This window comes from Arachis ipaensis, chromosome B05 (genome assembly GCF_000816755.2).
Source record: "Arachis ipaensis cultivar K30076 chromosome B05, Araip1.1, whole genome shotgun sequence".
Taxonomy (NCBI): domain Eukaryota; kingdom Viridiplantae; phylum Streptophyta; class Magnoliopsida; order Fabales; family Fabaceae; genus Arachis; species Arachis ipaensis.
In genome coordinates this window covers 123023869-123050369 of record NC_029789.2, presented here as the reverse complement: position 1 = coordinate 123050369, position 26501 = coordinate 123023869, and the positions used below count along the sequence as shown (strand labels likewise).

The window sequence follows — 26501 nt, the reverse complement described above, 5'->3', positions numbered from 1 at the left end:
TAATTGTTGTACTAACACTACAAGAAAAAGGCCTATGGTCACGCTTTTTTCTTAAAGTGTGGCCAAAAATGGTCAATGGCCACACTTTTATGAGGGTGGCGATTGATTACAGATTTGGCCATGTTTTTTTTTGTTACGCTTAAAAAGCATGGCGAAAGGAGTCTATGGCCACGCTTTTATGAGGGTGGCAATTGATTCGAGATTTAGCCACGCTTTTAAAGCATGGCGATAGGATTTTGTTATAGTGGCATTTTATAAGCGTGGCCATTTCTTGTAATTTTTTTGGCACGCCTTAAAAGCATGGCCAAAAGGTTCCAAAAAATATTTTAATTTGTGAGGCAGTAACAAAACCCTTATTCTCCATTCCCTTAACCCTAATTCACGCAGTAGCAGTGCTTCCCTCTCTCCCTCGTTTTCTTCATTCAAACACTCCTCCTTCATCCTTCTCACACAAACATGCAGAACGGCAACAGCGGTGGTGGGTTCATCGTCGCTCTTATGGCGCCTTCGCGAGTCCCCACTATAGCGCTCTTCTCCTCCTCCTCCGTCCTTCTCACGCAGGAGCAGTGGTCGTTCTTCGCTGGCGCTCTCACTTTCGCTCCCAATAACACTCGTTGCTCAACCTCTCTCACAACCCTTCTGTCGGTGCTCCCTCCGCCGGTGCTCCCTGTGTCGGCACTCCTTCCGTGTCCCTCCATGGCTCAACATCCGTCACGTTGCCGTTTCCCTCTCTGAAGTCGTCGCGTCGCCGTCTCCCTCTCCCTTACTCGTTGCACCTCCATTTCCCTCTGTCAACCCTCCTCCTTGCCACCCGTCAGCACCAACTGTCAGCCATGTTCAGCGTTCGCAGCATCGTGGTAAATTATTTGGTCAAATTTTTTCTTGATCTGATTATTTGTTTTTAAATTATTTGATTTTTTGTTTTGATTTTTTTGGTTCATTTTTTCTTGGTTTAATGTTTCGTTCTTATCCAAATGTGAAAAGGTAGATGTTTTGTTTTGTTAGTTCTTCCTTATTCTAGTTGTGTTTAGTCTGCAATTTTTGGGTTTTATTTGGTTTGATATTTGTTTTGATACAAATGGAAAAATGGTATTGAGGATCATACTGTTATAAGTGTCATTAGTTCAGAAACCTGACATAGCGATATAATGATTCATTTCAATTAAATAAGCATGCATTAAAAAATAAAGATAAAGGCTACACCATGACAAAAATTAGCGCAAAATGATAGTGCAGAATGGTTTTCGTATTAAACATCATTTCTCTATTAATATTATTTGTGTTGGAAGAGAATGTTCATTGAATAATTGGCTTGTTAATATATATTTCCAGTACTTCTATTTGGTTTTCATTGATTCCTAAGGTCCCATATGTAGCTACTAATTGAAAAATTCTATTAATTATTCTCATGTATTCCTGAACATAGTGAAGTCTTTTTGGATTTTGCTCCAAGTTTTGTCTCAAAGCTGAATGAGAAAGATAGTTGCACCAGGAATCATTGCCAGCTTATTGCTATCCGAGCATACATGTTGCGATTGATGCGTAGTAGTACACATTCTGCTGGTGCGGTAGTGCTACTTTGCTGCTAGTGAGCCATTTTCTATAAATTATGTTATAAGTGTGCTACTTTGCCATTGATGCCTAACGAGTTCTTTTACTTGCATGATCTAATTGCAATCTCAAAATTGAGTTGCTTGATTCAGAGTACTAAGTTTGATGAGAAGAAAATTGAGTTGATACTTATTTAATTTTTGTCATTTTATTTATTTAACACCATGTTTTTCAATACTAATTTGAGTTGCAGGGAGTATCTTATCAATTTATAAAGTGATGACTAATTAATCATAGCGTTAGGAATCAATTTGATGGTTATCTCTAGTTTATTAACTTACTTTTTTATTGTCAAAATTTTTTTTAAGACTAAATTGTGAATGTGTTGAGATGCTAATTGTCCTTGCTATTTGATTTAAGTTTTGCATTAACGATCCTTGTTTCTGGGGGGTGGGGGTTCTTAATCCTTTTTCATTTATATCAGTTTCATTTTGTGAAAAACTAAAGTAGACAACTAATTGAGACTTGGGCTAGATGCTTTACTATGAATTCTTATCCAGTTATGTATTACAGGTTTACACACAATAGACAATACTGGTAATAGTTGAGCAAGGATTCTCTATGTTCATTTCTTTGATTCGATTCGGTTTTATTCCTTTCGCATTGGTTTGTTATGGAAATGTACATTTTTTGCCTTTCCGGAAATGATTGATTTGCTATTTTTTTGGTTGTTCAATTACAGTTAATGAAATTGAGGCGCTGCGTGAGTTGTTCAAGAAGCTGAGTAGCTCAATTATTGATGATGGACTTATTCACAAAGTACTTGCAGTAATTTTTGCATTGTCTGGATCTATTTTTCAAGTTTGTTCATGAGAATTTTCTATTTTTAGAAATTTATTTTTAACTACTTGTGTGCTCGATATTTTATTCTTAAACTAGTGCACTATTCTAATTTGTTCTTTTTAGCAAAATCCTTTAAGGACTTCAAAGCAATTTTTCCAGACTTCGAGGTAAAAGAGGCTCTAAAGTAGATGAAAAATGGCAGGGCAGTAGGACCTAATAATATTCCAATTGAGGTTTGGAATTGCCTTGGAGAAAAAGGTATCAACTGGTTAACCAAGCTTTTTAATGAGATTTTAAGGTCAAATAAGATGCCTGATGAGTGGAGAAAGAGCACCTTGGTACCTATCAACAAAAATAAGGGGGATATAGAAAGTTGCGAAAACTATAGAGGGATCAAGCTCATGAGTCATACCATGAAGTTATGGGAAAGGGTGATAGAATGGAGGTTGAGAAAAGAGACACAAGTAACAAAGAACCAATTTGAATTTATGCCAGGCAGATCAACCACTGAAGTGATATACCTATTAAGAAGGATGATGGAGAGGTATCGTAGGTGATCAGTCTACACCAAACAATTGATATCAAGGTGATCAGTCTCAATATCAAAAGCCTAGTGCTTCAATTATCCCAAATAGGCACTCACAAACAAGCATGCTATGCAACATCAAATAGATAACCTAATAGCATCAAATAAAAAGACACAGAGTATGCATTGAAGCACAATCGGTCCATCCCTCAGGCTCAAGAGGACGAACTGCTCTGATACCACTAAATGTAATACCCTAATTATCCTAAGCCTTACCTCGCATCGTAAAGCAAAGGTTAATCAAAGGTTACAACATTTCTAAAGCTTATACGTATTATATAGAAGAAGTAAGATATTCTAGAAGATCGATGAAGGAGACAGCTAAAAGAACAGGATTTGAAAAGCGCAAAATGTACACACGAAGCTACAAAACTAACGCACAAGAAATAGATATAATATAACAAAATATAAGAGTATAATAGTATAAAGATCTAGCCACAGCTCGCGGAGTTTAAGCCGGCTAGCTATATACAGACAATACAGAATTCTAAAAATTAAAACAGCTTATACAAGTTTCTCTCAAAAAATAAGCCTCTAGGAAAAAGTAAATACAAAAGTGAGAGATTAATACCAAATAATCAAAAAGACTCCAAACCAAGATAGAGAGCCTCCGCGCTGTCACCACCAAAGCAACTCACCTAGGTGGGTTGCAACCTGCATCTGAAAAATAACAACAGAATATGGTATGAGAATCAGAGGTTTTCAGTATGGTAACAGTACCCAGTGATGTAAGATATAAGACTCTGGGACGCCAGAGGTAATCCTAGAACTTCATATCCATCACAAGATTCATCTTAAAGCATAACTAAAACAATAAAGCATAACTTAAAACCATAACATCATAAAGGGGTAATCTAACTTAAAGGATTTTCTAATCTAACAGTTCTCCGCTGTCCCACTGCCTTCATCAACCTATCCTCCATGCGATCCCATCGCCACCGCCTTCAATCCCAGTAGAATACACAATTAATACAATGCAAGTAAAACACAAGTATAGGCATATATGTCAAGTAATTCAAATAGGCAATTAGGCATGTTATACAATTAGGCAAGCAATTTCAAGTCGACAAAGCAAACAAACAGTTAGAAGATGCATATGATGAATGCCTGTCCTACTGGCTGTGATATCACATTGTCGGTTCAACTACCAACTCGACACATCTCCATGGAGATGTCGCTCTTCGGAATCATAATGGGAACCCCGAGATATGGTGCTCGGAACATCGTCCAGGATTTTGTGCCTGCACACTCTAGTGATCCGAAGGATGCGAGCGGGATACTCTTGCCACAGACCTCACATCTCAATGTAAGTGGGATTAACCACCGTCCTTACGCTGCCGCCGCGACCTCGACAGGCAGAATTAACCACCGTCCCTGCCAGGCGCATAGCGTCTCATAATTCTCAGAATAAACAGTAATTCAGTGGTTTTCAAAAATCATTTCATTCTGAGCTTATTAGTTCACCACTTTCTCAATTCATTCAGAACTCATTAGTTCACCACCTTCACATTTCATTGTCAATAATCACCAATACCTTATGCCACCTTCTCACTCAACCAGAACCGCCCTCAGTACACCAGAAACCTAAGCTTTCGTTCTCTAACCTTTACCGGAAATACCAAAATAATTCCACCCAAGACCTTCTCTATGTTTTAACATCCAAAAACAAGCCAAAAAGTCTTAGATAGGTGTCACAGAAGTTTACAAGCTCGCTGGAAAGGTGAAACAGTTAAAAACAAGATTTTTATTGAAAAACAGGGCAGTGTGCGTATGCAGAGGGGTGTGCGTGGCACGCCCAGGAGGATTTTTAAGATGTGTGGGTACGCATAGAGGTGTGCGTATGCACAAGAGTAAAATTTTCCAATTCTGTTCGCTCGCACAATGCATGCGAATTCCCTCAACAGAATACACCTTCCAACGTGTGCGTCGCACAAGGCTGTGCGTGCGCACAGCTTGAAAAGCTTCGTTGGTTGTGTGTGCGCACAGAGCGTGCTAGCACTCCCAGCAGTAGCCCTATCCCCGTGTGTGCGTGCGCACAGGTTCAAAAATCCACAGGGTGTGCGTGCGCACAAGGGTGTGCGTGCGCACACAAACCAGAAATCACAAATTCTGCAGCATTCACAAAATTAAGATTTTGACACCAAACTTTGAATGATTATAACTCCCTCTACAAAAATCCATTTTCTATAAACTTTATAGCAATTTAAATTTCTCAAAGCCGTCTTTAAGTTAAAACAAGTTTCATTCAATTTTAAGCTTTGAGGCTTAAGTTATGATTCGTCAAAGTTAGCCCAAAACTCATTTTTACCAAAAATTCACAAGTTCTCAACCTTCCAATTTCCCAACCAAAACCAAACCACAATCTCATCAAACTCCAAAACACATCAGATCTCACACTTTTCATACCTCAATTCATCACTTCACCATATGCAATAATCAATCCCAATTATCAATTACATAACACTATATTCATTTCTCAACTAACACATTAATCAATTATCATTCCACCATTACCAACAATCATCATAATCAATCTAAATCTCAATCTTCAATACCATATTATCAACATCAACATTACAATTCATCAAAACAACCAAAATCATCAAATCATCATATATCATCATACAACAATTTCAACAATCAATTTTATTCAATCCTATCCTATGGGTCACTAGCCTAAGTGTCCAAAAACATTATATATTACATAGAGAAAATTGAAACCATACCTTCACCGCTTCTCAATATGCACTAAAACCCAAATTGAGTGCAATTCAAGCTTCCAACCACAATCAAGTCACCAATTCAACTCCAAATGCTCCCAATTGTCCAGAGTAATTCCAACAAGCTCCAATATTCAAACTAACATCATACATTTCAAATAAATCAAAACCTAACACTCACAATTAATCAATTTAAAAGGGTTCTTGAGAAACTTTACCTTATTTACTAAAATTTGGGATAGAACCCAACATTTTCTCACTAATGATTAGCACCTAAACAACCAAAACATAAATTTCACTCAAAACCAACACCCACCAAATTCGAAATTTTTTGGGCAGCAGGAAGGGAGCAAAAATTAGAAATCTTACCTACACAAGTGGAATATAATTAACAGGCTCGGCAAAAGCTTCGCGTAGCTGCCAACGGTACGCGAATCGGAGCACTGTAGCTCGAGATATGGCGGATTGAAGTAAGATGTGAATAGTACTTCTTCTCTCTTCTCCCCCTCTTCCCTTCAGCTGGTGTGTGTGTGTGAGTTTAGTGGTGAATGAGCTGAATGTAGCTCATTTAAGTATATTTATATGTTGGGCTTGAGCCCAACTTGGGCCCAGTCCAATCTGTTAGCGTTTTTAATCCGTTTGGCCAAACTTTGGGCCAAACCGTTAAAATTAATGCCCGGTTTTAATTTTTAATATTTTCCTGAGGTTTTCTACTGTTTTTAATTATTCTCACACAGTACCGGACAAATTTAAATCGGTTCAACCGGTTCAGCTGTCGGTTCGCGGTTTTACTCAGTTTTTCGCAGAAAATTACATTTTCCAACTCAGAAAAATCTACTGAGTCCAAAAATCATATTTAAATTTTCTAATTCTCATTCTAATTTTCGGATCCTATTTTGGGCAATATTAATTATTTAATTAAACGATTAATTAGTCGCGGTTCTTATATTTTCCCCACCAAATAAGAAATTTTGTCCTCAAAATTTAGTGATTACCTGAGAATAGCTCGGGGTAATCCTTCCGCATCTCAGACTCTAATTCCCAAGTATGTTCTTCAACTCCTGCTCTCTTCCAAGCAACTTGAACCAACGAAACTTCCTTTCCTCGCAATTTCTTCACACTAGTGTCATCAATACGCATCGAGGTTACATGGAACGTCAAGTTCTCCCTCAACTTGACCGACTCGGACTCTAACACATGAGCCGCATCCGATGTGTACTTACGGAGTTGTGACACGTGAAATACATCATGCAAGTTAGACAAGTGAGGTGGCAAAGCTACTTGATATGCCACCGGCACGAATTGCCTCAGAATCTCAAACGGTCCAATAAACCTCGGATTCAACTTCTTTGATTTAATTGCTCTTCTGATCCCAATTGTCAGAGTAACCCTCAGAAATACATGTTCTTCCACTTCAAATTTCAACAGTTTCCTTTTCTGATCTGCAGAACTTTTCTGTCGGCTCTGCGCAGTTAAAATCCTTGCTCGAATCTTCTTGATCTTCTCAGTAGTCTCTGCTACCGAGTCAGGACCCAATGCTCGCATAAAAGCTATTGTTGTAAGAAAACTCCACCAATGGCATGTAACGGTCCCAACTTTTGGGTTGATCCAAAACACACGCCCTTAGCATATCTTCCAACGTCAGAATAGTCCATTCTGACTGTCCATCTGTTTATGGATGATATGCCGTACTGAGACATAGTCTCGTACCGAAAGTTCTTTGGAAAGCTCCCTAAAACCTTGATGTGAATCGGGGATCACGGTCTGATACTATGCTTGATATCATACTGTGCAACCTTACAATCTCCTTGATGTACAACCTCGCCAACTCCTCCATTGAATAGTTCACTCAGATAGGTAGAAAATGAGTGGATTTGGTTAAGTGATCCACGATCACCCAAACCACATCAAATCTTGATCTAGTCCTCGATAAACCGATCATAAAGTCCATTGCAATTCCTTCCCACTTCCACTGAGAAATTTCAAGTGGCTGTAACATTTTTGACAGTTTCTAATGCTTTATCTTCACCTTCTGGCACGTCAAACACTTCGATACAACTAGTGTGAAGACTCAAAGTGGTGTGATAGAAAAATTTCCTATTGGTATGGGATTATACCAGTGATCATTCTTAAGTCCATACCTTTTCATATTAGTCTTGGAAGTACTCACAGAGCACATCTAAGAGCCTGTGCTAGGGTGCCTGCTTTTTGCCGATGATATCATCCTTATGAGAGAGTCAAGGGAAGACCTAAATAAGAAGTTGGACTTATGGAGAGAAGCTCTAGAAGTGTATGGTCTGTGCATAAGCCGTAGCAAGACGGAATATATGGAATGTAAGTTCAGTCTGAGAAGGAAAAGCCCTAATATAGATGTGAAGATTGGAGAAAACATCCTACGAAAAGTTAAAAGTTTTAAGTATCTTGGGTGCATCATACAAGATAATGGAGAGATTGAACAGGATGTAAATCATAGGATCCAAGCAGGTTGGTCAAAATGGCGGAGTGCATCTGGTTTTATACGCGACAAAAAAGTGCCTTTAAAACTTAAAAGTAAATTCTATCGCACCGCTATAAGACCGACTATGCTTTATGGTACGGAGTGTTGGGCGGCCAAAGGAGAGAACGAACACAAGCTAAGTGTGGCGAGATGAAGATGTTGAGATGGATGAGTGGTCATACGCGATTGGATAAAATAAGAAACGAAGATATAAGGGAGAGAGTCGGAGTAGCACCCATTGTGGAAAAGATGGTTGAATCGCATCTCAGGTGGTTTGGACATGTGAGAAGAAGACCGATAGAATACCTAGTCAGGATGGTGGATGAGATGGAAGATGGACAAGGGGCGACAGACAGAGGAAGACCTAAGAAGACCATTGGTATGCGAAATTGTTACTCAGGTTGTGAATTATTGTTCGAAATTGATTCCCTGGCGATGGCACCAAAAACGGATGCACAGAACCATGGTCTAAACATATCTTCACAACTTCGCATAACTAACCAGTAAGTGCACTGGGTCGTCCAAGTAATAAACCTTACGTGAATAAGGGTCGATCCCACGGAGATTGTTGGTATGAAACAAGCTATGGTCACCTTGTAAATCTCAGTCAGGAGGATATAAAATAGTTATGGAGTTTTCGAAATTAATACTAAAATAAGGATAGAAATACTTATGTAAATCATTGGTGAGAATTTCAGATAAGCGTATGGAGATGCATTCATTCCTCTGAACCTCTGCTTTTCTGCTGTCTTCATCCAATCAGTCTTACTCCTTTCTATGACTGGCTTTGTGTAAGGATGTCACCGGTGCTAATGGCTACTTTCAATCCTCTCGGGAAAATGGTCCAAATGCTCTGTCACAGCACGGCTAATCGTCTGGAGGCATCACCCTTATCTTTGGTTGCATCCTATTCCTCTCTGTGAAAATGGTCCGATGCGCTGTCACTGCAAGGCTAATCATCTTAGAGGTTCTCGATCATACTGGAATAGAATTTACTATCCTTTTGCGTCTGTCACTACGCCCAGCACTCGCGAGTTTGGAGTTCGTCACAGTCATTCAATCCCAGAGTCCTACTCGAAATACCACGGACAAGGTTTAGACTTTCCGGACTCTCATGAATGCCGCCATCAATCTAGCTTATACCACGAAGATTCTGATTAAGAGATCTAAGAGATACTCATTCAATCTAATGTAGAACGGAAGTGGTTGTCAAGCATGCGTTCATAGGGAATGATGATGATTGTCACGTTCATCACATTCAGGTTGAAGTGCGAATGAATATCTTAGAAGTGAAATAAGATGAATTGAATAGAAAACAGTAGTACTTTGCATTAGTCTTTGAGGAACAGCAGAGCTCCACACCTTAATCTATGAAGTGCAGAAACTCTACCGTTGAAAATACATAAGTAATGAAGGTCCAGGCATGGCCGAATGGCCAACCTCCAAACGTGATCAATAGATCAAAAGATAATCCAAAGATGTCTAATACAATTGTAAAAGGTCCTATTTATAATAAACTAGCTACTAGGGTTTACAGAAGTAAGTAATTGATGCATAAATCCACTTTCGGGGCCCACTTGGTGTGTGCTTGGGCTGAGCTTGAAGTCTACACGTGGAGAGGTCATTCTTGCAGTTGAACGCCAGCTTTTGTGCCAGTTTGGGCGTTGAACTCCACTTTGCAACTTGTTTCTGGCGCTGGACGCCAGAATTGGGCAGAGAGCTGGCGTTGAACGCCAGTTTGCATTGTCTAAACTTGGGCAAAGTATGGACTATTATATATTTCTGGAAAGCCCTGGATGTCTACTTTCCAACGCAATTAAAAGGGTGCCATTTTGAGTTCTGTAGCTCCAGAAAATCCATTTTGAGTGCAGGGAGGTCAGAATCCAACAGCATCAGCAGTCCTTCTTCAACCTCTGAATCTGATGTTTGCTCAAGTCCCTCAATTTCAGCCAGAAAATACCTGAAATCACAGAAAAACACACAAACTCATAGTAAAGTCCAGAAATGTGAATTTAACATAAAAACTAATGAAAACATCCCTAAAAGTAACTAGATTCTACTAAAAACATACTAAAAACAATGCCAACAAGCGTATAAATTATCCGCTCATCAACCATCCATGAGGTGGTCAAACGAGATCTACATATAAACGGTCTCTCTGTAGACATGATACATGACAGAGCACAATGACATCGTTTGATTCATGTAGCCGACCCACCTAGTGGGACAAGGCTTTGTTGTTGTTGTTGTTGTTGTTGTTTTTGTTGTAATGCAATTTTTCCCTCTTTATTAAATTTAAGGACTACTGTGCATGATGTTTACAAATTAAAACACAAAAATGAAGGTTACTTTAATCCATTGATGTCAAGAATTAGTTTGAATTTTCACACCTTTGTATCAAGTTGTTGCCAGTGAGGTTTATCACGATAGAAAATCTTATAGGTTCTTTATAAGTTCTTTTTAAGCCCGCTGTACCTTGGGCTTAGTGGGATGTTCGAAGCAAACTTTTGTGTTTTGATATGAAAAATAATACACTTCTTGTGAATTTAGCATACTAATAAGTACAATAACTGAAATTTAAAGATTAAATTTTATTTATAGAATAACTTCAAGAAATAATTTGCTAATTTACTTAAAACATGTATCTATATTTAAACATGAAGTTGTATTGATTGTGTGTACAGTATGATAAGCTTCAATGAAAATATTTGACAATAGCAACTTTGTCTGGCATGCCTTGTTGCTGCCAACATTGTGCATTGTCTGGTAGTTTCTTAGTTTTTGTTGAAATATCTTTGTTGACTATTACACTTTTTGTTTCGACAATGTTGAATTTGTGGTTAGATTGCATCTAATAATACTTCTCTTTTTGTTATTTGAAGGAAGAGCTGCAATTGGCACTATTGAAGACCCTAGTTGGCGAGAATCTTTTCTTTGATAGGGTAATTCATCTCTAATGTCGTTTTCATTTCTCTTTATCTCTCCCAATCCCCTTTTCTTAAATATGGTTTCTTGTTCTTAGTCTTATCCCTATTTGTTGTATTAAAAGGAAGGAAAATTTAAGTTGCACGAAAAACATCTTTCAAGGAATCAGATTTTTCACAAGTATTTCATTAAATAAAAATGGTGAATGTATTTTTCCACCATATGATAATGTTTTATGGTTCACACAACTCACTTCTATATCACTTCCGAACTGATACTTTTTGACCATTGTAACCCTTGAACTAAAACGATAAGTTGAAATCCTTTCGCCACTTTGTATATGAGAAAAACTCTTTGAAAGATGTGTTTTCTTTTTCTTTTTTGAGTTTTTATATTTGACTTGTCTAATCTGGGCCTTTTGATTTATGACCTTTCCTAGGTGTTTGATCTCTTTGATGAAAAAAGAAATGGTGTTATAGAATTTGAGAAATTTATGCATGTTCTTAGTATCTTTCATCCATATGCTTCTTTAGAAAAAAAAAATTAATTGTAAGACTTCAGTTAGCATTTTAAGACGTACTCTTCATAGCACCGATTCTAATTCCATTTTTATTTATGGAAAGTTGATCCCTTTTGTTGTTTGCTTGCAGCTGCTTTTAGATTGTATGACCTGAGACAAACTGGATATATCGAGCAGGAAGAAGTGAATATCTTGGCATGTCCAAGTTATGAAATTGTTATTGGCCTAAATTTGTTTGTGTTAGCATAGGATAATTGTACGTTGATTTGTTGCATTGATTTTTGACTGCTACATGTGATAAATGGTGTTTTAGATTGAAATACTTGGGAGTTGGGAGGACTGCAAACTTTGATGAGCTGATGGCTGCTACGGCTACCAAAGGTGGCAAAAATGGAGACGTCGAAGAAAACAATACATGAGAGTTATGGAAATTACTCGTGAATCGAGTGACAACATTTTGTACTATTTAAAGAATTTTATTTTTGTTGTTAGTTGGTAGAGGACAAGCATAGAATTCATTATATATAATGTGACTTGCAATTTTATATATTATTTCTATGCTTTTATGCTCTGATTGAGAAGAATGTTGAGAAATCAGATTTTTTAACTTGAGATTTATTTTGTATTTGAGTATTAATGTATAAAACAATTATAGAAAAAATTATATATGTCACTAATTACTGTTTGATTTGTCTTATAAAAAAATTGCATAATATATTTATAAGTTTGGTAATAAAAAAGGACTAAAAATTTATATTGTGCAGTGATAAGAGTGAACTACCAACCTGTCCCCTGTCTATTTTGCAGAATGACAAAGCAACCCCTGACGAATAAAGCAATCCACTTCGGTCCCTGTTCTGTACTTCCGTGACACAAGGCGGTCCTTGTGGGTGAATCTCTGGTAACTACGAACACAAAACGCTGAGTTGTCACAGTGAATGTGTGTTAGCTTGCTGATGTAGATGAATGCTGCAGACGTAGACACCTCAAATAGTCAGGGGGTTAATTGTCCAATTCACGTTAACCAAAATGACTTTCCTCTTCCGTCTTTGTTCAATTGTTATGCTAGAATGAAGGAACTACCACCACCGCCCACCTCCGCTATCCCCAACCAACATCCGCCATCCTCAGCCATAGTTGCCACCATGTCAAAGCCTATATAAGACCAATACACAACCGCAACAGCATTGAACACTCCCTTCATCCCCATAGGGAAGAATGGCGTCAGGTTTCAGGCTTTACCGTGAACAAATCCAACTACGATGATGAACACAATAACAAGCATAGTGGCAATGGAGCTGAGTGATGGGTGGAAAAATGCCGGTTAAGAAATTTTAACAAAAGCAGCGTTGTGAGTACAGTCCTAACCGACAAAATTCCCACTATCAATTTAAAAGATGTCACAATTAAGAATAAATAACTGGGAGTAGAATTCCCAGGTCGTTTCCCAAAGAGTTGACACAACAGTGGAAATTATTGATCAAGAATTTTCTGAGAAACTTTTGAAGTTTGAGAACGAAGAAATAAATAACTGAAAATCGAAGCAATGAATGATAGCAAGAGGTGTTATGTATTTGAATTAAAAAGGCCTTGGCTAAGAGAAGATTAATTGGAGTTTCTATCCTTGTTGACTTTCCTAAGTACAATAGTAAAAGGTTGTTACTTCCACTCAGTTATCCTCTTACAGTTGCGAAGGAAGGTTATATGGGTAACACTAACTCTAGTTCACAAGTCCTAATCCCTTCCTAGGGAAGGATTAGAGTTAGTAAAAAGTGAGTTAGCCAGCAATCTCCAATTACAAATTAATACTTGAGTATTCCAACTCAAGGGGTTCCAATTAATCAACTCCCAAGCCAAGTTGAGAGCTTTAAATCATAACATGAATGCCATTTTCCCACAACATGGAATAAGAATAAATAGGAGACATGGTAATTAAAATAAATTAATAAAAATAAATTTAAAGCTGATAATTAATTGAAGGAAATCAAACAAGAAATGGAATTAAAAATAAAAATAGTTCATTGCATTAATAAATTCAAAATTAACAATATCCATATATGACCACAAGCAATTAAATGGAAAACAAAAAGAGTAGAATAATAGAAAGGCAAACTATAATGATGAAGACTTCAATCGAAGGTAGTAGCAACTCTTTCAATATCCACTCCAAAGCACAAAACTAAGAATACTAAGAACCCTAGGAGAAGAAGTGTTTTTTCTCTAAAATTCAAAACTAAAAATTAAAACTAACTGAAAGTGAATCTCCCTTGAGTCTCAGCTTGCCCCCTACCTCTAGTATGTGTTTTTGGGCCGAAAACTGGGTCCAAAATTAGCCCAAAATCACCCCCTGCGAGTTCTGATCAGTGCAGCACGTGACGCAAATCATGCGTACGTGTCAGTCACACGTACGCGTCGCTGGCCTTCTGCGCTTGTCACGCATACGCGTCGCTTATGATGCGCCAATTCACGCACACGCGTCAGGCATGCGTGCGCGTCGATCCTCGCTACTCAGCTCCTTAGTTTCTTGTGTTCCTTCTAGTTTTGCATGCTTCCTTTCCATCCTCTAAGTCATTCATGCCCTATACAGCCTGAAAAAACTTAACACACAAATCACGACATCAAATGGTATAGAGGGGAATTAAAAATTGACAATTTAAAGGCTTCAGAAGCAAGTTTTCAATCATGGAACAAAACTAGGACGTATTTGTAAAACCATGCAGTTTGTATGAATCAGTGTCCGAAGAACTGATAAAATCCACTCAATTTAGCACAAGATAAACCATAAAATAGTGGTTTATCATTGAGCCAATTCAAGATTGAGGTATTCCTAGTGCTGCTCATTGCAACACCATTGGCGATAAAAAAATGACAACAGCAATTGGATCCAGCATGTTGTACCCTTTTTGGAAGGAATTCACCCAGATCCGGAAGAAATCCAGATTGTTCTTGATCATACTGGCAAAATAAGAGGACCACGAACGGCCGAGGCCGGCAGCGCCTACAATAGCCTCGAGGAGGATGTTTCCGGCGGCAAGGAAGGCAATGAAGTCACCAAGATCGATACGAAGGAAGGAGAAAGAGCCGCCGGCAACGGGGACATCGACTGCAAACTCGTTGTAGCAGAGGGTGGAGAGGAGGGCAGAGAAGCCAGAGATGACGTAAGCAAGAATGATGGTGGGACTGGCGTCGGTGCGGGGCTCCTGGCCAATAATTGCGAAGATTTCGGAGCCGAAAGTGAGCCAGGTGAGGTCCCAGGCGGTGAGGCAGTGGCGCATGGGATTCTGGCTAGCGTGAGAGAGGCCGTTGAGCTCATTGTTGTCAGAGGAGCGGCTGAGGAGGCGATCCCTTAGATGGGGGCACGCGGAGGCAAAGTCGGCCCGGTAGGTGGTGAAGCTCTAGAATGAGGGTTCCGAAAAGAAGTCTTGCTTACTCCACCACCAGTAGCTCCAGGTGTGGTTGTTGGGGATGGCAAAGGTGGGCGGTGGTGGCGGTTCCTCCATTCCGGCATAGCAGTTGAGCGAAGATGGAAGAGGGAGGTCGTTTTGGTTGACGTGGATGGGAACAATTAACCCCATGACCATTTGAGGTGGATGGGGACAATTAACCCCCTGACCCTTTGAGGTGTCCACGTCTACAGCATTCATCCACATCATCAAGCTAACACACACTCACCGTGACAGCTCAACGTTTTTCGTTCGTAGTTACTGGAGATTCACCCACAGGGACCGCCTTGTGTCACAGAAGTATGGGACAGGGACTGAAGTGGATTGCTTTATTCGTCAGGGGTTGCTTTATCATTTTGCGAAATGGACAGGGGACGGGTTGGTAGTTCACTCCAGTGATGAAGGTAAAGTCAGAAAAAGAAATTTTTTTTTTAATTTGATAAGGCTATTGTCATGCTTTAAAAGCGTGACCGTATATCTCGCTATCGCCATGCTTTAAAGCATGGCCGTCTTGCTATCATCACGTTTTGAAAGCGTGACCGTATCTCTCACTATTGCCACGCTTTTAAAGCATGGCAGTCTGTAAAAGCGTGGCAAAAAATAAAGCGTGGCGATAGGTCACCAAAATTTTTCTTGTAGTGTAATGTACTATTTTAATTTATTATGTATTTTGATATTAAAATTGTTAAGTTTGAATGCCTATATTGTTAGGAAATTATTTAATTTTCTAATTTGTTTGTGGGCAATATATTAATTATAATCACAAGTTGTACTATTTCAAATTAAATGACTTATATAACGGTGATCTCATTTATTGTTATAAATGTTAAATTGAATAAGTCATAATTACTTTTGATTTGGAATTAATCAATTAAATGAGAATAAAACTAGATATTATCTTTTGGGCTTTAGATACTATTTTTATTCGGTTTTAGGGTTTAATGGGTGCCATACTCAAATATAAATATTGACTTCAGGATTTCGGTCCTCAACATACCAAAACTGCCTCAACAACTCTTTTTCCATCAGAGGAGTTGCTATTCAGCTGTCCTATTAGGGATATAGAAACTTTTGGTTGAGAAAGACTGAGACAACTCTTCCATTAATTTCTAATTTCTAATTTCTATATGTAAAGGTACGCTTCCGCACTATGATATATATTTTTTTCGTGATTCAATATAGATGATCTGGATTATAAAGCAATTTATTCCAACATATATTTGAGTAAGTATGTAAGGACCAGAATCTTTGAAAAGTCTTATTATGATCAAGTCTTAAATCCTACAATTATTTATAGCCTTGATTTCAGAGATTATTTTATTAAAGATAATTAAGGCAAGTTTTGATTTATTGGATTTGAGATAAGTTATGATTATTATCCAATTTTATAATTATTGGATTATTTTCTATATTTAAAGTATAAGGTTGATAGTTATGAAATAATAAGGATTTTATATGAATTGGATCAGATAAATAATATTTTAAATATTATTATTACTGCTATTTTGGAAAATGAAGAAATTAAGTATACTATTTCTAATTTTTAGATTTGGGCATTTTATTGAAAATAATTTGTGAAATTGGTGAGCAAATAGTATTTTCTATATATAATTAGTGTTGGATTTAATTTGGGTTTCAATTACTATATTATTCCCAATTTTAAGTGAAATTACCAATTTACCCCTAACCCTAAAACCCTAACCCAGTGACCCGGTTCCTTTCTCACCCAACCCAGCAGCAGCAACACAAATGTTTCTTTTTTTTTCCCTCAAACCCACACGCAGCAACAGTAGCAGATCGGAGGAGTGGGGAAGAGAGGAGGGGCGACGATGGCTGGGGCCTCACTGCCGCCGCCGTCCAGCTCAACGCCGCCGCACCCTACCTGTTTTCCTTCCTCCCCTCATTCACGCGACACATAGCAGCAACAGCTGCCAAACGAAGCAAAGAAAGAAAGAGGGAACGGAGTGCGGCAGGGAGAAGGAGAGGAGACGCGTCGGAGCCGCGGGGCCTCACCGCCACCGTCGCGTTGTGCCGCCGCATTCCACACCTTGCCGCCACTGTTGTACACCGAAGGGAGAAAGAGAAAGAGACACGGAGTCAGCGTCGCGCAGAGAAGGAGTCGCTGCCAGCTCCATCGTCCTCACTGCCTTGCCACCGTCGAGCTCGCAACCTTGGAGGGAGCACAGCGCCGCCGTGAGTCCTGACCAGAAGAGAGCGAGAGACCAAGAGAGGAACGTGGAGTCGGCGACCCACAGGGAGGCACTCGCCGCTGCCCTCGCGTGCCGTCGTGTGCTGTCGCTGCTGTTTGAGCAGTCATCACCCCCTCCATTCTACTGCTCTGGTCTGCCGCCGCCACTGCTAGAGATCCGCCCAATCTGATCTGAAGGAAAGAAAGGTTCAGGGCGCCGCTGCTACTTGCACTGTGAGCTGCTGCACCGCCACTGTTGGGGGGTCTGCCACCGGTCCGATCTGAGGGAGAGGAGATGCAATCGGAGGAGCAGGCGTGGGGTTATCACCGCTGCTGCCAGCTCCTGGGTACTGCCCAAGCTCTACTGAGAACCCTTTCGAGGATGATGTTCTCACCCCCCTACATTTTTCCCCTTTCAGGATATGGGCGCAGAAGTTACGAAGAGTTTATTTAGTTATTGATATGTTCTGTACTGATATAGATTATTTATTGTACCCTCGCCTTTATCTTGATATATTCTGTGAGAGGGATAGGGATTGTATTGGATAATGCTTATAATATTATCTATGTATATAAGTGTATATATGTATGTACCCTTTATGAGTTTTTGTAAGTTGTATGGTATTTATGGATGTACGTTATCGAACGAAAGTATCTTTGGGAGCGGTATTGCGGTTTAAAGTTTTAAACAGGCTCATATTTTTAGTATTAAATAGTATAAGTGTTGTCGTAATGTCCGAGCTATCAGAGTCGCGCTGCCGGAAGTGTGAGCTCTGGTAGTTAGGGTGTTACATTATGGTATCAGAGCAGTTCTTCCTGTAGAGCCTGAGGAATGGACTGACTATGCTTCAGTTGCATACTCTGAGCGTTTGTCATGTATTAGGTCTTGTCGAATGACGAGAATTAGAGTTTTATGCACATGACAGTCTATTGATTAACGCTGTTAGTCTTGCATTGCATAATTCCTGATATTAAGTTCGGCCGGCTTAATACTAGCGAAATATGTATATGAAAGCGCTGATGGGTTATCATAGATGAAATCCTAGTTTTGAGTAAAGCGAATCGCGGGTTTTGGAAAAGTTGGAAACTACTTCTCGAGGCTATTCAGTTGTGTGTCTTGAATTCTGTTCGAGTTGACATGTTCTTTCATATCCTAATTTGAAGTTCTTATTTGCTAGACCTTTTGAAGAGTAATTTGATGTCTTCACTCTATTCCTCTATCCATATGTATTCTTGTTTGACCTTAAGTGCATATGCTGGTTTAAGATCTTTGTTGCATCTATCTTCCTCTGTTTGAGTTCTTCTTGATTCAAGTATTCTTTGATATAGCCTTGAACCTGTCTTAATGTGCTGTGACTTTTAACTCCGGATTCTGAGTCCATTCTTTGAGAAATTGTTGATTCAGTTTTTCTCTTACTTGACAGTGATCACAGCCAATTTTGAGATTTTATAAATTGCTGTTGATTAGATATATGCTTTTCTATATATGAGACTTTGAAATTATTTATACAGTTTAACAACTATTTCTTTCTAATACTTTGCCTGTACTTTTACTGGTTTATGTAATTGTACTTATTTTAAAAGTAAATTTTGACCTTCTAGTAATTTTACTATAGTTCTAATGGACATCTTTATTTGATTGTGTATTTGGATATTTTCTGAAATACTGGAAAGAAAGAATTTTTCGCTTTCATTCCGGTTGAGTAAAAACCCTAACCCAGTGACCCGGTTCCTTTCTCACCCAACCCAGCAGCAGCAACACAAATGTTTCTTTTTTTTTCCCTCAAACCCACACGCAGCAACAGTAGCAGATCGGAGGAGTGGGGAAGAGAGGAGGGGCGATGATGGCTGGGGCCTCACTGCCGCCGCCGTCCAGCTCAACACCGCCGCACCCTACCTGTTTTCCTTCCTCCCCTCATTCACGCGACACATAGCAGCAACAGCTGCCAAACGAAGCAAAGAAAGAAAGAGGGAACGGAGTGCGGCAGGGAGAAGAAGGAGAGGAGACGCGTCGGAGCCGCGGGGCCTCACCGCCACCATCGCGTTGTGCCGCCGCATTCCACGCCTTGCCGCCACCGTTGTACACCGAAGGGAGAAAGAGAAAGAGACACGGAGTCAGCGTCGCGCAGAGAAGGAGTCGCTGCCAGCTCCATCGTCCTCACTGCCTTGCCACCGTCGAGCTCGCAACCTTGGAGGGTAAATGATGGAAGAATTTTTAACTTGGCAAGTGCACCAAATCGTATCAAGTAATATCACGAGAGTGGGTTATTGTTCTCACGAAGATTAAAAGACTAAGCAAAAATGATTAATTGATTATTCTAATTAGACAAATTAAAATAGAGGAATGAGGAATCAAACGTATAAACAAAGAATTAAAGTAAATAGCAAATGAGTGAATGAAAACAATGATGATGATAGTGTTAAGGTTTTAGAGATGTTCAGTCCTTAGGAAAACAATCTTTGTGTTTATTTATTTGAGGCATATAGAGATCAATTCACGATAAAATCATTTGTAATTGAATTTCAATTCTTTGACAATCCAATTTCTCCTTAATTAACTAATCATCAATTTCATGGTCAACCAATTAAGAAAATGAGGTTAAGCACAATTCTGATTTAGATTCAAATAAGATTCAAAAGTAGTTCTTAGGTTGAATTATATTTCACGTATTCAACTAGTGCTAGACAATCAAAACTTACAAGAAAGAATAATTTTCAAAAATTTTCTAATCCGAATTATATGTCACTTATTCGAACTAGAGCAATTAAAAATTATAAAGTGTCGCACACTCTTTGAAATATTATTCCTAGTTAAATCAAAAAGTCATGAGAAAGAGTTTTCAAGCTAATTCCATTTTCCAAAGCAATATTAGAATCTAAAACGGAGTTAGAATAATTTCCAACAATTCTAAATCTTTAGGAATGAAGAACAAAAACTCAATCATGAAATAGATCAAACCATAAACCTCAAATAGAATAAAATATTTAGATTAGTAATCCATAAAAGAAATAAACAGAGCTCCTAACCTTAATAGATGAGATTAGTTGCTCATGGTGAAACTCAAAAACAAGGAATTGTAAAGTATGGTGTAAAAACGGTGGTGTAAGATGTGTTGTCTGTGGAATAATTCTTTGGACTTATTTAAGACCTAAACAAAAACCTAAAATTCAAATTCAAACTAAATCAAATATTATCAAATCTAATTAAATCAAATCTTTTTCTAATCAACCTAACACTAAGAGTGATCTTCTCCTTGTGATTAAAATTCAAAGCTTGATGTGTTATTTCATTGATATCATAGACTTGCAACTTAATCTTGGGCTTAAGTGAAGTAGTTTGGCATTTGGATGATTTGCATGGCTTGCCAATGTGTTTTGAAAGTCACTTGAAGTTAGCCCAAAGTTGGAACCATCGGTGTGTAGCTTGACGTGTATGGTGTGCCACTTTGAGTGAAGTTGGAGGTCATGGAAGTCCCTAAAAAATGGCCCAGTGTGCCACGCTTGGCACGCCCTTGAAAGAGGTGAACACAGAGTATGAGTGGGCGTGCATGGCGTGGGACGTCCTCGACGATGTTGGAAACTGGCATGCCTGGTGTGTGTTCAACATGGGACACATTCGAAGAGTGCATAGAGCTGGCTTGAGGCACGTGAATGGCATGCCATGCCTTCGCATGTTGCATGGGAATGGGCATGAGTAGGGGGTGGCAAACGGGCCTAAACCCGTCGGGCCGGCCCATGTAACTCGTCAAAAAAGGTGGTCCGGATTGAAAAACTGAGACAGCCACGCATTAAAACCCCGCCTAACCCGCTCCACCTAAATCGTGGGCTTTAGCGGGCTTCCCAAGCAGGCTCAGTGTTTTTTTGGCTAAGAGAATTTTTTGTAATTTTTTTGCCCCAAAACCCAACATCTCCAACCTGACCCAACCCAATAAAATCCTACCCATCCTAAATCCCTAATTGACTCTCCCTTCCAGCCTTACTCCCAAGAACTTACTCACTCCCACTCACAACACACTTCACTAAGCCTCTCTCATAGTCACACTCACTCCAGCCGCCACTCCCAACCCTGCTGCATCCGGCGCCGTTGCTGTTGCCATCGCCGTGCTGTTAGCCCGTTGCTCTTCTCTCACGCTTATGCTCACGCAATCCAGTCACGCTAACATTCGCAGTCTCGCACATTCGTACCCGGCAGTCCAGCACCATAGTTGCGGCGCTCCTCGTCACAAGCTGCTCCCAACGCCGAATCCCTAATTGACTCTCCCTTCCAGCCTTACTCCCTCGAACTTACTCACTCCCACTCACAACACACTTCACTAAGCCTCTCTCATAGTCACACTCACTCCAGCCGCCACTCCCAACCCTGCTGCATCCGGCGCCGTTGCTGTTGCCATCGCCGTGCTGTTAGCCCGTTGCTCTTCTCTCACGCTTATGCTCACGCAATCCAGTCACGCTAACATTCGCAGTCTCGCACATTCGTACCCGGCAGTCCAGCACCATAGTTGCGGCGCTCCTCGTCACAAGCTGCTCCCAACGCCGCTTGTTGGTTCTCCTAGGTCCTAGCCACCACCGCTGTTCCGTCTAGCCATCGTCGTCGTTGCCCATCAGTCCTAGGCTCCTGGCCATCGACGCTGCTCTTCTGTCCTCTCTGGGTCTGTCGTCTGGCCATCATTGCTGCTCCTCGCCTCCTCTGTCCTGGTCTTCACCACCGGTATTCTGGATTTCTGGTATGTGGGTTTTTTGGTTAACATTTTGAAGTTTTTATCTTGAGTAAAGTATCATTTATGTCCCCAACGTTTGGGGTAAGTCTCAAACCTATCCCTAACATTTTAAACATCCTATTTGTGTCCCAAACGTTTCTAAATCGAATCAATGTTGTCCTACTGTCTAAATTACTAACATTTGGTTAACGGCGTTGCATACGTGGAGGTTATTGTACACGGTGGCAGGGCATTTTTATGTGACCGTTATTGAATTAAAAATAAAAGAAAAAAGAAACAGATAAACAGCAAAGAATGGTCCTCTTGGAAACCCTAATTCTGCAAATCTTCTCTCCTCTTTGATGCTGCACCTTCTGCGAAGCTCGACTTCTCTGGTTGAAAAAGGATGGAGGCTGATGCATGCCAATCTGAAGCGACACACGGCAGCAAGCAGGCGACACGAAATAGAAACCAGGCACGTTGAAGGAGGACAACTTGCTACTGTGGGGAACGGCCTGTGCTCGCCACCTCATCGACGGCAGAAAATCCCGGGCGGAGGTTCTGGGGTTGCGTTAACTTTGGGGTGAGTTTTAGCCATGCGTTTCTTGTTGTTGAGTTATATGTTTTGACAATCTGTGGGTGTGACTCGGTTGTGTCATATTTGGTATAGATTGGAGAAGAATGCGGCTATTTTGTATGGGCAGAACCAGAGGAAGAGCCCCCACAAGTTTCAAGGTTAAGGATGAAGGTTAGAAATTTGAAGAGCAAAATGGAGAAGGTTGAGTTCAGGTTCATGGTTGCAGTGGGAGTTGCTTTAGTTTGATGGACAGTTGCCCTAATATTGGTTTGTGAGAAAACAAGCAGCACCAAATTTGGGAGACTTTTACTACAATGATGTTGAGATAGTGAGATTTAGGAGAATATCATTAGATCCCAACTTGTGCTCTGTATTTTTGCCTAGAAATAGCACTGATGTTGACATGGTTGGTTTTTTGTTGAACTGAATGAAATTGTAATGAAATGATGTTTTGATGATTTAAGTTTGGCAAAATGCTATGTTGTGCTTGTGTAAAAAAGTGCAGTGATATATTGTGCAGCTGCAATGTTATATTATGCATTCTGTTTAAAGTGTTATATTTTGCATTGTTATATTTTGCAGCTGAAATAAAGTGTTACATTTTTCATTCTGCTTAAATGAAGCAAGTCATGATCATGATAACAATCTGAACTGTAATATATTACTTAATCACTAACCATTAAGATTGTCATTAGCAACAAGCACAATAGGTTCACAGCAAAATAACAAAACAGGAGCTACACTATTTGCTCCACAACAACTGTATGAGATAATTAGCAACAAGCACAATAGGTTCACAGCAAAATAACAAAATAGGAGCTACACTATTTGCTCCACAACAACTGTATGAGATAACAAAAGGGAGTCTTTAAACTAGTTTTGACAAATTATAATGATACTAAAGAGAAAACATGAAACTGCACACATCATCATCATCACATCTTCTTCCATGCTTTTGGAGGTGTCCTAGCCATAAACTTCAGTTGGGATATGCTGACGTGCTTGGATGGGGTTGGCAGCACTCTGAGATTGTTGTGCTTGGCAGCATCCTTGAGTTGTTGTCCAGAATTATTGTTTGACGGAGTCATCTTAGCCTTCTTTGACCTAGCCCGAGATTGCTGGGAACTGATATCATTGGAAGGTGATTTTCTCTTTGGCCTTGATGTGTTCGTCTTCTTAGCTTCAGCTTGTGATTGCCTAGAAGCCTGGCTGGAGATAGTACTAGACACAGTGCTTGAGATAGTGCTAGAAATGACTCTTGTAGCTCTTCTTGTAGACCGAGCAACTTTGTTTGCCTAGTTAACAACCATAATACGACATTATAATCTTTGAATGCAATCAGGCAAAATGAAGCCAAAACCAGAAAAAACAACTATTGTACTTACCGAAGTAGTGGAAGATACTTTCCGCTTCTTTGGACAGGTCCGTTTGTTGTGGCCTCTAGCAAAACAATAGGAGCACTTCTGAGTCTGCCCATCGCGAGACACTCCTCCCCTAGTTGAATTCTCATCTGCAGTTTTATTCCGTTTCAGTTTAGGCCTTCCAATGGGTTTTCTGTAGACTGGTGCAAAACGTCATCAAACTGTGTCTTCACCCACAGGTTGGGGCCATTTACTGGATACACCACATGTTGGTAGCAGTTAGAGTAAGTTTCCTTCTTGTAACAGTTTACAACAAAGTTGTCCACATTGAAGCACATCTTCCTAATGCAGGTCATGGCATGGGCACAGGGGATTCCGAACAACTGAAACTTCCTGCACGAACACTCGTGATTCTTCAAGTCAACCACGAACTTCTCTTTGCCTCCACGGATGCTAGTTACCTCATATTTGTCACGACCAGCATAGGTGCTCACCCACTTACCACTTGCATCAGCTTGTTTTTCAACCTTAGCCCTGATACGGGGCAACACATCTCTTTGGTATTCAATTATCCGATCCGTATTATCAGCCCAACGCCTCATTATGTATACTCTGATATCTTCAAGCATACTGACTATAGGCTTCTCCCGGGCATCCACATCACAGAGTTAAATACTTCACACCTGTTGTTAACCAAGGTATCACACTTAGACCAAGTCCTAAACTTATGCCGGCACCAATATTTGGTTAGAATCTCCATAAGGTGGTTGTAGGCTCCATTATCAACCTTTTGGATTTCAGCCATGTTTCTCTCCCACTCTTGTAAATAAGTGGCTTTTGCAGCATTTCACATCATCAGTTTTAGTTGCAGCCCTGGGAATCTCTTCCTGAAATTGCTATAAAGATGTCTAACACAGAATCTATGATCCACTCCAGGAATGAGCTCATCGAAGGTTGGAACTAAGCCCTAAATCCATAGTAAATCAGTTTTACTTGAAGTTGTAATTAAATCAGCATGATATGTGATAATGACAATTAACCAAGTACATACAGTTCAATTAATCACAGAATCTATTATCAGCATGATATATGATAATGACAATTAACCAAGTACATACATTTCAATTAATCACAGAATCTATTATCAGCATGATATGTGATAATGACAATTACAATTAATCAGTTTTTACTTGAAGTAGTATGGACATGCACAATTCATACTACAAGTCATACATTTCAATCACTAGGTTCACTATAGGCAACAACTCTAACACTAAACTAGGATCAATAACGTAGCTATCAGCAAGTCTAACACTAAAACTGATTATATGAATGAAGTGAGTAGAGAAATAAGTACCTTTTGTTGGTCAGACATGAAGGTGCATCTCATTAGCTTGTCACTACCAAAGTCATCACACAGATTCGTGAGAAACCAAGTCCATGTGTCCTTAGTCTCTGCTTCAACCACTGCGTAGGCTATCGGCAGTATCTGGTCGTTCGGGTCCCAGCCAATAGCCGTGAGAAGTTGACCTCCATATGGTGTCTTGATGAAGCACCCATCAAGGCAAATTATTGGTCTGCAAACCATAAAACTCTTCTTGCACTCATCAAGGCACACATAGAGTCTTTGGAACTTTGGCCTTAAATCCACACCCGGTTTTGGTCTCTTAGAAGCAAACTCAGGTGGTCTCTCCACTTGCAACTTAACTGTAGAACCCGGGTTAGACCTCAGCAATTCATGACAATAGTCATACAGTCTCCGATACTGCTCTATGTACGTTCCTTGTAACTCATCAAGTGCAAACTGCTTAACCCGGGCAGCTTTAGACTTAGTTAGCTCTACATTCCACTTGCTGTATGCTTTCTTCATTAGCGTGGAGAGCTTTATTTTTGGATTCTCAGCGATCTTTTTTAGAAACACCTTGCCCAACCATTTTGTATGCATAATTCCAATTTTCAACTCTCTAGAACAGCTATGCTTGTTATGGCAGCTGGTTAATTGCCATGTTTGCTCATTCTTAATCTTCCCACAGTATGCAAACCAGTTACAACCCTCCACACAAGTGACCTTCACTCTCCAAAGATCAACCTTATCAAACCTTAAACCCCTCTCAGTGTGTACAGCATAGGCAGTGGCACGATCCTTGAACTCTTCTCTTGAGACATAAAGAGTTCCAACCTCCCACTTGTACTCACTCGTGTCCTTTAGCTGCTTGTGCAATGGATACTTCTTTGCAACACTATTTCCATTCTCATCATCATCAGTAATAGGCATATCTAGGAAATCTTCAGAATCATATCCTTCTTCCTCATCACCTAAACCTGCAACAACCTTCTCCTTACCTTTGGCACTCCCACTAGCTTTTGCTGCATCTGTTTAGGTTTCAGTTGATGCAGCCTCGAATCTATCCCCTACCCTGATGTTGACATCTACTAAGCCCTCTGCCCCTTCCTTATCATCATCACTATCACCAAACACAACTTCGGCAGCACTATCTTCTGAACCATCACCATTTCTGGAATCAGAACTCCATGAATCACAACTATCATCTTCACCACCCTTGGGTTCATAGTCCTCGTCCTCACTACCATC

General features: G+C 39.8%; 2 protein-coding genes across 2 annotated transcripts; one reads left to right on the top strand and one right to left on the bottom strand.

The window, feature by feature from the left end:
* Positions 457-12184, top strand: LOC110272099 (calcineurin B-like protein 10). The gene is made up of 6 exons (XM_021123917.1): positions 457-686; positions 1427-1568; positions 2275-2370; positions 11080-11139; positions 11562-11664; positions 11767-12184. The coding sequence occupies exons 1-6, from the start codon at positions 457-459 to the stop codon at positions 11889-11891; spliced, it is 756 nt and encodes a 251-aa protein (XP_020979576.1). The 3' UTR covers positions 11892-12184.
* Positions 24756-26183, bottom strand: LOC107641010. The gene is made up of 2 exons (XM_016344517.1): positions 25266-26183; positions 24756-24875 (listed from the first exon to the last, which is right to left on the bottom strand). The coding sequence occupies exons 1-2, from the start codon at positions 26181-26183 to the stop codon at positions 24756-24758; spliced, it is 1038 nt and encodes a 345-aa protein (XP_016200003.1).